General features: G+C 38.7%; 1 protein-coding gene across 8 annotated transcripts in view; it reads left to right on the top strand.

Moving 5' to 3' along the window:
* Nucleotides 1-13407, top strand: part of ARHGAP10 (Rho GTPase activating protein 10) — a 149147-nt gene that overhangs the window by 121454 nt on the left and 14286 nt on the right. For all 8 annotated transcript variants that reach the window (XM_065061906.1, XM_065061909.1, XM_065061907.1 and 5 more), the window contains one exon: nt 2755-2917. In XM_065061906.1, the coding sequence (XP_064917978.1) occupies nt 2755-2917 (163 nt within the window). The remainder of the gene's footprint in view (nt 1-2754; nt 2918-13407) is intronic.

The following is a 13407-nucleotide window of genomic DNA, read 5'->3' as shown; positions in this document are numbered from 1 at the left end:
TAATTAGATACAATTCTATGGCCTCTGTCATGTACAGGAGTTACCATAATTTCTGAAGTTAGCAGAACTTTTTGTCACTGACACAAGTGAAATCTTTGTACTGTTGGCAATGTATTTTGAAGGCAATTTTTGAGCATATATTGATTTTAATCATGAAAATGTACTGGGTGTTCATTAGTCATCTGTTTTTGCAGTGATACAGAATTGCCTGAATAAAGGCATCGTATTACTTTACAAAAACAGATAATTAAAAACACAAGAAATGTAAAGTATCTTCAAATGTGTTTTTAGAGAGTGTTCACTTAATCCTATGGAATTTAGCATGTGTTTTCCTGTTTAAATACCTGATTTGTTCTTTGTGATCACAAACCGGTCTTACTCTTGAGAGTGCAGCACAGTACTGACAGTGGGAAAACACTGGCTCAGGAAGGAAGGGAAGGAAGAATTAAAATGTAAGGAAAGATTTAACACATCGTTTCATTTATGATAATGTCAAATGCAATTGCGTGTATACTGCAGTCTCCAGTGCAGACTACTGTGCGTGACTGAAGTGTTTAGTATTTTTTACTTTTTCTATGTGCTCTGAGAAATGATTCAATGGAAATACCTCTGCTTTCTGTAGGGAGATGAGGTAAGTTGGTCATATTAATAATATAAAAGAACAGACAAATATTCCTTTCTACCGCCATTTTAGTAATGTTAAGTGAATGATTGAGCTAAGCATGGCCTTCTAATATGGTGTATGTTGTTTGATAATCTGGCTTGCATTAATACTAATTTCAAAATATTGAAAAGAAATTGTGATGAATTAAAAGAACTAGTTTTAAAAGTCTAGTTTTAAGGAATTCAGTTTCTTAATATAGTAATATTGAGGTATGACTGTCTAATCTCTCACATGTTTATCATTGTGTCACACACGTCTGCAACTGAGATGGAATTAATTCGTTTTTACCTGACATTCTTACGGTTCTCACGTCACGTAAACTTGAGCGGCAGCATCGTGGCCAGGGTGCAGCGAGGAGGTAGTGGAGCCACTGCTGTGTGAGTGACTCACTTTCCAGGTTAATGTTCTCCTCAGAGCTTATCATACTTAGGATCCTTAAATTAGCAGCTACTTTCAGGAGAAATTTCCAGATTATCACTTTTATGATTTCAGTGTTTTTAGTTGTATGTCATTTTATTCTCTAGGGAAGTTGTTCTCTGAGAGTTGCTGGGAGGGGCTGAGGACGAGATGGCGGGGAAGTGGGTGAGTGCTCTCTTAGCTTTCTGCTTTTGAAGCAGAAGAAATTGAACTGGTTGAGGCAGTAATAAAGTTGTGAGAATCATTTTGTCCAGAGATGGTGGCTTTTTATTGTCCATGTTTCATTATTGTTGCATTTTTTATTAATTAAGGAAAAAATTATGACTGAAAGAATCATTGCAACAATACTGCTTAGCTTGATGGACTTGAATTAACCTCAGTTGTTTGCTGTGCAGATTCTAATTCACTTATAATTAGAAAGTAATATTGTACAGGGCTTCATCTTGTATGGCATTGTGTACAGGAGATACAGCTTTTCAAGCAAACATACTTTAATAATTTTTGATTACTTTGTTGTGAATGCTGTGTTAAGATTTAGTTGTTCAGTTTTCCCCCAAAGCTTTTGATACCAAAAGAGCAGAACTCCTTTACCAAGACAGGGGGTCAGTGGTATCTAATCCACTCCAGAGGGATTTTCGTGATGTTGACTAGACAGAGCTGTGCGCTGTGTTCATGCGTTCCAGTGCGAGTAGAATGGGCAGAGGAGGAAAGGACAGGATGGGATGCAGGAAGCCTTGCAAAGGGTGGCTGGAAATGACCCTTATTACTGTTAAATATTAATATTCTGAAAACAGCCACAGGCCCCATCTGAGACTATAGGCTTAGTTGTGATGCACACTTCCATGCCTGCAATTGTCCTCATTTTGTATGCCTCCTTTAGAATTTATAAAATGCAGAGAGCTGATGCTTAAATAAAAGGAAAAGCTATGCAGGTGAAGGTTAGCTTTTCAGTGATGATCGTGCTGTTTGGCTGAATGTGTCAGAACGGTTTGCAGTGAGTGCTGTGACACATTTATAACTTTTTCTTGCTGTCCATGGGATACGAATGGTGTTCCTTTAATGTTTTCTTATGCAATCATTTCCAAATGTGTTGCTTCTGGAGTTATATTCTAAGAGTAGCCTATGAAAACAAATAGTAGACCAGAATACGTGTTCTCTTAAAAGTAACACTGTTAAAAAGGAGTAATAATAGTACTGTTCTTGGGTATTGCATGTTTGTTAGAGATCTCCGCTTTATTTTGCCCTTTCTAAATTTCATTGTTTCATGTTTGGTAGGATCATGCTTATGGTACTTGAGAAATCACATGTGTATTCAGTTATTTTTAGGGACGCACAAATGTGTGTAGCCTAAACTATTTTGTTATCTGAAGTGATGCATTTGTCGGAAAATAACCCCCCAGAATCTCGCATTTCATTCACATAAAACACCTGTTAAAAAGGGGATTGGAAATACATTATGTTGAGAAGATAGCTTGGTGATAATGATGGGGGAAATTGTACAAAGGTACCTTTTGGAAAGTGCTGGGGGATTGCTTGTCTTCCGAAATATCCCATGAAGACAGAACAGTAAGGTTGCTTCTTGTATGTATTTTGGGACATTGTTACCAAAGCAGCTTCTTCAGCTAATGAGAAGATTCTTTTAGTATCCTTCTGACTTGTGCTCTCTTTTTCAGCTGACAGTCACAGTTCTCCCAGAGAAGACACCCCAACTGGGAGTATGGATTCTCTTTCTTCCCAGTCTCCGACACCCACCTTCTCTAGCAGCCCCCCCGGGCTCCTGGACGGAAATCACCTTATTATGGACAGCGGGGATCTTGCAGGCTGGGCAACAAATCTGTAAGTAACCTGAATAGTGAATAAATATTTTTTCCTACTAGTAAAATTGTGCACATGAAACACATTTCCCTTTTCAGGGTGGTGGTGAGTGATTTTTAGAAATTAAATATACTTGGGTTTGGGTTTTTTTCTGCTACAAAAAGGTATATGTTTACATGTTGGGGCAGAGCTTAGAGGCTGCTTAAATGTGGCTGAGTTTGTAGGAAATAGATGTTCTTTTTCTACAGAAACCTAGTACATTTTACTGTAACCCGTTATACAATTTTAAATGTTTTTATTTAGGTGATGAATATGTAAGTTATTCTCTTTATGATGTATTACCCTAGTTTTATTTCAAGACAGTGTTAGATACACTCAGATGCACGGCCATTAAGATTTAGGGCCAAATTTTAGGTTTGGATAAATACACTGTAACGAGTGTGTGCTCAGATGCTGTTGTCTAAGAACATTATTGTTATTAATCTCTTTTTGTTAACAAATTAAATGTCCATTTTCCAATGAAAGTGCAGCCTGACTTTGTATGCTCGGTTATTGAGCATCACTTCAGCTTAAGAAAAATTGACCTTACAATGTTTGTCCTCTCTCTGTAATACATACTCAGCTTTGATACACAAAAAACCTCAGCATACCTTGCTTTTTAAATGAGAAGTTGAACTTGAATTGAATTTTCTGGTTTGCTATTCATGCAAACTTTAACATATCAAGACAAAGTTTTCCAGCCTTCAGTGCCAAGAAGATGAAGGAGCAGGTCTGGAGAAAAGATTTGTTACAAATATTTTCCATAATGGCATTCAGAGTAGCCTGTTCTGTTAATGAAGCAAGTGTCTAAAATATATGTGTAGGTGTATGTTACACATGAGAATATGTAGATAGCCATATGATGGCTTTATATTTCTATATGCATGCACAATTAACTGCTGATTAGAGTACTTATTAGCTAGTACAATATTTTCTCATATGTATTGAAATAATTCCAGATTTATAGGTATTTTACATAAATGTAATTTCTACAGCAAAGTTATTCTTTCCTTATCTTCTTGAACTGTCCACTAGTAGTAGGTAAGATTAACAATAAGTTGCATTTGACAAAAATAAGTGCATGTGTGAAAAACATGCTGTAGATGGTATGAAACTGGAATGTCTATGAAAGCAAGCATAGCTAATTAAGGAGCATATGGTTAGCAGAACATTGATAATGTCACATCAGAGAATAGAAGAAAGAAGTGTTGGTTTTATCCAGAGGGTTCAGGAACTTCAGGTGTTTGGAGGAACATTGCATTTTGGCATTTGTTAATTTTAATGGAAAATTATACGGTACTGCTGTTTTGGAAGCTTTGCTTGAGGTTTTGTGCTCAGTTGGAAAGAGCACCTAAACAGTTTGAAAAGGGAAAAAAAAAAGTGAATGGTAGTGTGTCTAGAGTATTTGTCAAAAACAGTTTCTTCCACTCACCTGTCTGAGAAGTTTACTTGAGAGCAGCTACCTCTGTAACAAGCCTGGACAGTGACAGAGAGTAGCCTGTGAACGGTACATTCTTTCTTTCCTCTACTTTCTGCCCCCAAATCGGCTTCTAGTTCTGGTGACTCAGAGGGCCTTGCCTTAACAAAAAAGAACAAAGCCCCAAACAGCCCTGCTGAATTAATGGCAGAGGCAGATGTCAGCAATGGAGAATGTACTGAATGTACTTGGTGGCCTTTGTCAGTCGTTGTGCATCATGGGGTCCTGTGGGCAGGGAAGGGTGGTGGTTGACGTGGCATTGTGTAGCTGTGGTAGCTCTCCCAGCTCAAGGAAATATAGCATTAGCTGATGAACTCCGCTTTGGTCGTAGACTATTCTGATAAATTGGACTATCCTAGAATTAGGTGGAGAACAGTCCTTTCTATTTGTGCAGGATTTCAAAATGTTTTGTGCCAAATTGGAACAAAACCAATTCTTAAATTCTCGGTATACTCTCTAAAATAGTATTGCAGGTCTTCACAATAAATACCATACTGAGCTGAGAGGAGATGGAAATACAAGAGGAACTGGTTTCTCAAGTTTCTGCTGATGTTTATAACAGAAGGGTGTTACTTGTGAGAGATCAATCACTGTGGAGTTATGTAGTCAACAAGGTGATGGTGACTTCTTTGTGGTAGAAGAGTTGCTTGCATTGTTCCCTGGGGGAGGGATGTTGCATTGTGGGTCAAGATATGTCAGATATTCCAAGGCTGGTTTATATCAGTAGTTTGCTTTAAGCAATAATAGGTGATGGATAGCAAGAATACTTTTTGTGGTATTTGTTTTTAAGAAACGAAGAGCTTGATTTTTCCTGAATAATAGCTGTTCTCACCATGATGTTTCCTGGCAGAGTTTTTTGTGATGTATGCCCTTTCCTTGTCCCACCTTTGAAAACAAAAGGAACTACAGCTTCAAGTATGGTGAGAGGAGCACCAAATGCAGGCAAACACACCCTCACCTCCTGGCTGGCACTAGGAGGGATCTGCATGGCCAGAGTGGTAAAACAAGCCAAGAGAGCAAGGGCTATGCAACCAATTTGAAATGTCTCACAAAGCCCTGACTGCTCATTTGTCATGTCAGTGTTTAAAGATGTACTATGCATACGGTGTAACTGGAAGGTGATGTTTCACATATGTGCCATTTTGAAGCCCCGCTAAGCTGTTGGTTCTCATGTCTATAAGCGTGCGTCTGCCTGATGCTAGATTTTCTTTGAAAGCTCAGTGTGGCTCAGACATATGCCCTGTGTTGTCATCTGCTGCTGTAGTGGGGTGTAGAGAGTTGGATGATGGTTGGCTCTTACTGCCCACGGCAAGGGTGGCTTTCAGTGGAGACCCAAGTTTGCTGTTCTAAGGTTATCTTGCACCCTAAACTTTGTTCAACCTTTCTCCTGAAGATATTTTTAGCTTCACACTTCCATCAAGAGCCAAATACTAAAAATAAGCACATTTTATTTTTACATACACTCTATGGTAGAACACAGAGAGTTTTATTCCCCTGTCAGTCACAAAATTACAGACTAGTTTATGTAGACACAGGATTCAAACTCCAAATAGCCCAGGACTGGCAAATTACCTTTCCTGCTTGATGGAGCCTCATGTCATAAATGTGTGTTGTTTGAAAATGCCTTCTATCCAAGGAAGCTTAGTATGACCTAATCTCAGACATGAACTGATAATTATGGTAGTAAACTGGATAGGGTATATTCCTCCCTTGTAGTGCTCTCCACTGGTATGGGCATATTTTCCTCTTTAAGGCAGAGCAGCAGTGGCCATCTCAGTTTAATATTAACCAAAGCATTTGCATTCTTTCTTTTTCCTCTGTGCTTTCTCTAAGTGTCTGTACACACAAGCTACAGAATTGACATTGTACAGCCATCTGTCTTCCTCAGATTCCTCTGGAACTACTATCAAAGTCCCCTTTGCTCCAACAGAGCTCCAGGTGGTTACTATTTCTGTAAGGAGAGCATGTTTCAGACTGTTTTGGGACTGATGTTCGTGTAGTTTCACCAGCAGTACACTCTCAAAATGCTCATTATTTCCCTTAAAGCCACAGTTGGTTCTGGGGAAAAAAAAGTTTCCATGTTAGATGCAGCCAGTTCCTTGCACATATCTTCTAATTCAGATTGCCACCATCACTGGTGTTCTGAAGGTAAGCAGTGTCCTGCAGATGAAATGAGATTATCCATATAGGCATTCTGTAGCAACTTTTTCTGATCTGTGTCTTCTGCTATTTGAGACACTGGAAAATAGGCAATATTCCCTCTTTCATTAATTTGCCAATATAAAAATTTGTAAAGTAAAATGTACAAATACAATGATATTTGCCATAATCTGCCTTGGGTTTAACAAATATGTCATGTATTTTAACATATTATTCCCTCCATACAGAATAGATATGTTTTGTGAGTTGTACATAATATTATTCTGACCTGGATTTAAACAAAAAACCCCAATCCTAACCAAGCAAATTTCCGCCCTCTTTTATGCATAGACATCAGTTTTCCCCAAACTGTTGTCTACCCTAAAATTACAAATTATCCGAGGAGTTTAGACCCTACAACCCACCCTTTTCTCTTTCCTCAGAACTGCTTCAAACCCTGGTTAATGTGAGGAAGGGTTAGTGCTAATCTCTCATGTTGAAGGAATTTGTGTTTTCTTCCTCTCCCTTTCTTTCCTAGTAATACTTTTGCTGTTTCTTCTGTTCTGGAAGCTGCTGCAGGTTGGTGCTCCCTGCAGATTCTGTGGCAAGAGGCAGTCAGTTGGCAGTGTTGGTAAGGAAAAGTATTCTTATAACGGTGTCACCAGAAGCACCAGGAATCTCCTAATCGATGAGGGGAAGACACAGAGTGGAAAGGGGGAAGGATGAGTGAAGAATAATACTGTGCTAGAAATGTGGGGAATAAAATGAGCTGACATACAAAATTGAGGCATTAAACCAAGAATGAGGGGAAGAGGAAGGCAAAAAATACATGTTGTGGCCAGTAGCCCATGGTAGAAATAGTAAGGGGGAAATTTAATTTATTCCCAAATTTCATGAGGGAGAAAAAAAAAAACAAACAAGCAGTAGGAGAGGAGAGGGCTTAAGAAGAATAAAAGGTTGGGCATAATTTAGGATTTGCCTGTGAAGGAAAGTGAGTGCTCAGTAAGCTATAGTATGAGTTTGCAGCATATAAAAGACTGTACATTCCTTGTGTGAATATTTAGTGCTGTGTCTGCTTTACAAGTGGAGGAAGCCTGAACTTTTGTGTAAGGATGCACTTAACAAAGTGTGAGCTTTATAGCAGTGTTGCAAATTGTTCTGCAATTTTTTGCTTGAGGTATTGATGTTGCTACTTTCTTAGCTCTCCTCTTAGTGCATGTGGTTGGATGTGGTGCTGTTTGTTTCTAACACTTGGGTGAAGATTGTAAACCAGCTTAGTTAGTTCCCTTTGTGCAGCTCATTAGTTGAGCCACAGAGTTACGGCAATTTTTCTGTGAAATACCTTATAGCAGCACATCAAGAGTATGCACAGAATGTTAGTGTGAAGCACGTAATGCAGTGAGATTAATCCTCAGGCTTAATTTCTCTCTGCTATGTAGCTTCTGGTTTTCCTATTTAATTTCTCAAAAAAGTAAATAAATCTGCACATCGTTTTTGCAAGAGGCTTGATAGCTCTTTGCTGGAGGATGTGACCCTGACGTTACTTTCTGCCTTCCCGACTGGCACTGAAAAATACGCACCTTAATCATTCAGGATTTTATTCCTATGCTGCACAAATCTTGAATTTTAATAATTCAAAATATGTTCAGGATTTCAGATACTAAGAAGTGGACTAGCTTTTCTAAACTACTCTCCAAGCTGTTTTTAATAATAGTGACGGCCTTGGTTTTGGAGATCTGTATTAGAAGGGGTTATGGATACCTCATAAGGTATGCTTGAAGTATGGAACAATAGCTGATCTTCTCTTTTACATGCAGTTGAAAGGCAGTGATACATGGTTTGACTTTCACCCTATTATATTATGGCTTTACAGATGCAAACAATATATAGACACAGTGACAGCTAAAGTAGGTATATACATCTCTGTCTAAGAAATATATCTAAACAACTCTCTTTTCATTAGTGTCCTCATGTAGTGAAGTAGGTGATAGTGCAACAGATGCAATATCAGACATGAAGTGATACAATGCAATTAAAAATGGTGAGGGGACCTTTTTGTGGCTGTTGTAGTTTGATTATAGAATTTACTACATAGCTTCGGTTATTTATATAAAAATTGTTTTCAATCTTCAGCCTGTTTTATATCATTAAGTACTATTAAAACACATTTTCCCCAATTCTGTTTTATTATGTGTTATAAATTATTACTTTTGAGTGTAATTTGGGCATTTTAACATTTGTAATTAATCTATGCCAAAAAAAAAGGGTAATTGTGGTAACTGATGTCTCTACTTCAAGAAGTAGAAGCATATTGTGTCTTAAAGTATAGGACCTTGTATTTGAACTTGTCTGAAGCTCTAGGTCCTGCAACAAAATATCTTCACAGAAGATATTACATATTCTGTTTGGGATGTATGGCCTGCGCACACTCGGTTCCCAATGTATTTTGATCCTCTGAATCTGTGCAAGGCTTGTGCATACCGTACTTCCCTCTCTTCCTTCCAATTTCTGCACCTCCTATGACTCTTCTGACGAAGTTGTTACCTTTTGATATTGGACTTGCTTGCTCCCGTCTCTGGTCTCTTACGTGTCTGTATGCTCATATCACTAACTCTTCTTTTTTTCGAAGGTGCTGCTTTGACAAGAGGTCCATTGCTGCAGCTGTAGAGCCTCTAATCTTCTAATCCTTGCAGAAGGGTTCATAAGGCAGCTGCTTCTTATTATCTTAGAGGGAAGGGAGATCATGACTAATACTGGTCTTGGGAATATTGACTTGTTTTAATTCACATTCTCAGGCTACCTGCAGTAATTTCAGAACTGTGGAGTAAGGACTAGTTTCACTCATCTTGACCTTCAGCAGTCAGAACAGTGGTGTTCATCAGGCTCTTCACTGACTTCCCAGTGAGCCAGAGCTGTTTATTGAGATGAAGTCTTTCTTCTTCAGCTGTTCCCTGGCTGCTGGCTATAATGGCAGCTCACCCCCGATGGATTACTGTAGGTTTCCCTTATTGAGACAACTGACTTTTTTGAAAGGTGGGTTACATATGAGTCATGTACCAAAACACCGTGGACTGCCTTATGTGTGTTTTCATTTCACCTTGGAATGAACCAAAAACGTTGAACACTTCGTGTTCCCTGGACTCAGCATTTGTTGTAATTAATCTTTCTGATGATATTTTCCTGATATGGAAAGATTTGTTACTGTAACTGGCCCATTATTGTCATGGGGTCTTTTCGGCTTAAAGACAATGTCCTATGCCAGAGCTTATCTGCAGAGCCTACAGACTTACCCCTCACAGTGCTGGGTTTTCAGAATTGGGTCACTCTTGTTTTTTGGTTGGAAGTCCCCTACGTGAACTGCATAATCTCTTCTTCATTCATATAATGAAAACTGATGTCATATTCCTCAGCCAGAGAGTTCGTTTTTGGGATCTGAGACTGCAGGGTCTCTGGATTTCATAGGGGGCTGGAACTTGGTGACTTCTAATGGTTGTTCTGGATAGAGTCATGGTGCAGGAGGTAGGGTAGCCTTCCTCAAGATGATGAGTATCTGTTTACCTTTCCTCCTTCTCTTGCTCTCTAAGCCTTTGGGATTTTGCAGCTGGAGGGGTGTAAAGCATCCTGTCCGTCAAACCCCTTCAGTGAGTGTGTATGTGAATGGGGGTGCATGGCTCATTAAAGCAGTTACATTTGTGCCAATGTAAATGGCTTTTCAGGAATATGTAAGGAACCCATGGCATAGGAAATAACCCAGTCTTGTTTTAATTTCTTTTACAGCTCTTCTTTATTGGTTGTCCTGACACTAGAATATTCTGTTACCCAGCTCAATGGTGTATATGTGCTACACTAGTGGCATCATTTTGGGGTTTTTAATATCCACAGAGGCTTTCAAAATTGTGATGAGAGCTGTACTGTGCCATATCCTGAGTGCTTTCAGGGTCTTTGTGACCAGACTGGGAGGAAGCTTATAATTTTTCATGAAATCTTAGGCTGTTCAAATTACCGGTGAGCAGACTGATGTTAAAAGAGCCATGAGATGGCAAGGGAGGGCAGAAATAGTGGTGTTCTACACATACCAGAAGCCTTGCAGATAGTTATTAATTTTGTTTGACTGCTGAATTAATTCCCATCAGTCTTGTTATATCTGCATGAATAGATTGCAGCTATAGTCTCCTTAAAATTGGAATAGTTTCTTTTTGTACTTTCTGGCAGTGGTGAATTTGCAGTTTTACCTAAATGATGAGTGACTTCAGTTTCAGTGTCTTGAAAACTTTTTATAATGTCTAATGTCATCATCTTATTTTAATAAAAGTAGATGCTTTAACAGCTGCAGAAGGCACAGTACAGGTATGTAGCAGTTCTTTTCGCCCATTCTGCTTATTTTGTAGTTTGTTTGTGTTTCAGCTGCCACCTCTTCAGTGACTCAGCAGTTTGAGAGCGGGTTTAGCAGAGCAGGCATTTCTTTTTGTACCTATTTGTTATGCAAGTAGAGCAATATCCCTCATTTTGCAGCTCCTTTGAAACAGGCTTAATATAACTTAGATGTGTGGTTCGTTTGCCATCTCCTTGGCTTCCAGTGGGCTGGGCAGCTGGGTTTGCCAGCAGCACCACTGGGTGTGCTCAGAGCAGGGAGAGATGGGGATTCAACCACTGGGATGAGCAAAACTTTCTTCTCTCTTTTTTTTTTTTTTTTCTTCTTTCTTTTTTCCTTCTCTTTGCATGATTCCAGGCAACACAGTCCCCGTATTTTATTTTTTTTTTTCCAGAAGGAACAGCAGTACACTGTAAGCCTATAGATGTACATACTTAATTTTGGCTTTGTCTAAATTATCTTTTAAAAATGCTTTAACTTAGGACAGCTCCTGTAGATGTTAACTTCAGATATACCAGGCTGGTGTGAGGGATCATTTACCTAATGTGTTAGTTGTTTCACTGAGACTTCACAACCCAAGTGTAACAAAACAAGTTTAATGTTGTGTGCATGTTACATACTTTAAATTTCAGAGGTGGAGTTTCTTTTCAGAGGGGACACAGATGAGGAAATTCTGTCTTTCTGTTTTGTCTCCAGCTTTGCTGAGGATATGACAATTCCTAGAATTTTGTCCATGTGTTTTTCTGCATCCTAGCCTCACCAAGGCACAGGGGTTTTAACATGCAGGAAGATCATTGCCAGGTGGTGAAGAATATTGGATTGCATATCAAATCAGAAATAGCCGACATCTTTTGATATTCTGTGTCATCTCATAATAAAACCTTTTCAGAACACTTTGATTGAGTTTATGTCAGCCAGACACTGAGATACAACAGCCACGGGGCTGCCAAACCCTTTTATGAAACAACCATTTTTTTCTCAAGAGTTGCAGTGTAAATTCTTTTCACTGAGTTTCTTCCTCGCTCGCAAGATAAGAGGTGGCTCTTTAGCTGTGTTACCTTAGGAACCAGCCAGATAAACAGCCAATAAAATCCTGTTTTCAAGAGTTTGTTTCTGAATATCAGTACAAAATCTCTAGCTTATTTTCAGTAAGGTCATTTTCCCCTTCTCCCAACATTCACCATACCAGACAACAGCAATTTTTCTCAGAAACATAGTTATGTCAGGCTTTCCCCCCACCCTCCCACACCCCCAGGAAATGTATTGCCTTCATTTTAGCCCTTAGGAGCAACGATTTCTTCAACATACCTTCTGAAAGTTCAGATGCTATATGATAAGATATGCAGTACTTTCTAATATATCATCATCTTGATAAACAAGGCACGCAAAGCTTTATAGCAAGGTAATTTTGCTATCATAAGAATCTTTTCAAGAAAAAAAAATCCGGCAGTTTGTTGCTTACAGAGTACACATTGGAACTGATTTTTCCCATTGAGTAAAACCTTCTGTTTTAATAATAAAATTGAGTGGTTACTGAGATAGCGAAGTACAGTAAATAATTTTTTTTTTTAAAAGTTCTGGAATGTGTTTAATATTTAAAACTATTGATTTTTCCTTTTTTTCTTCTTGCCATGATGCAAGTATTGCTATTGAAAAGTGGGGGGTTTTCCCTGCTGGATTGTAGAGCATGATCTTGTGCTGGGTACCCAGGAGCAGGAGGTGACAGGTGGGTCCAGGAGCCTGCTGCTGTGCTTTTCTACAGCTGACATGGATTAGGGCAATTCATCAAAAGCAGGGGAGGAAACAGCCCAATGCTCCACATACCTGCACTGCTGGAGCGTTTTTCCACAGAACTCTTGGAGTTGCTCAGAATTTGCAGAAAACCTGCCAGCTTGTAGGTGCTTTTATATAATGCTGCCTGGTAAAGGACAGTGTAGTCTTAACAGATTACCCTTCTTGTTGAGTCTGTGTAATTTGGGAAATAAACATGCCATAACATGGATCCAAACATTCTATTTCATCTTCTCTTCCTTTTTATTTGCACACCTTTCCTCTCTCTTTTTTTTTAATTGTCATTCCTCTCCAAGTCTCAAAGAGAAACCATCTGGTATTTATTTCATGTATACTTATAAATGACTGCTGCTTTCCTGGATCGGAGGGTGTCTTTCATAAACTGTTCTGAGTAGCGTTTTGAAATCATTAATGCTGCGTCTTACACGTGGGCACTATGTGTTGTTCTAGAGCTGATCAAGTAAGTTGCATAGGTTAATATGATGCATGTTTCAGTGAAATATTTAATAAATGCAAGATTTTATTATTCACTTCTGGAAAACCAAACACCATATATCTGAGGTGTGTACTCTGCAAGAGCACTTGGTAGAATATTCTTGAATTGTGATTAGTTTGAGTGAGAGACATTTTAATACTCTTCTGGTAATATACTTGGAATATTTTTTTTCTGTTTTCTGTAGTTTTACGGGTTTC

Source organism: Columba livia, chromosome 4, assembly GCF_036013475.1.
Source record: "Columba livia isolate bColLiv1 breed racing homer chromosome 4, bColLiv1.pat.W.v2, whole genome shotgun sequence".
Lineage (NCBI taxonomy): Eukaryota > Metazoa > Chordata > Aves > Columbiformes > Columbidae > Columba > Columba livia.
The sequence above is the reverse complement of the archived record's forward strand: the minus strand, read 5'-3'. Positions and strand labels throughout refer to the sequence as shown.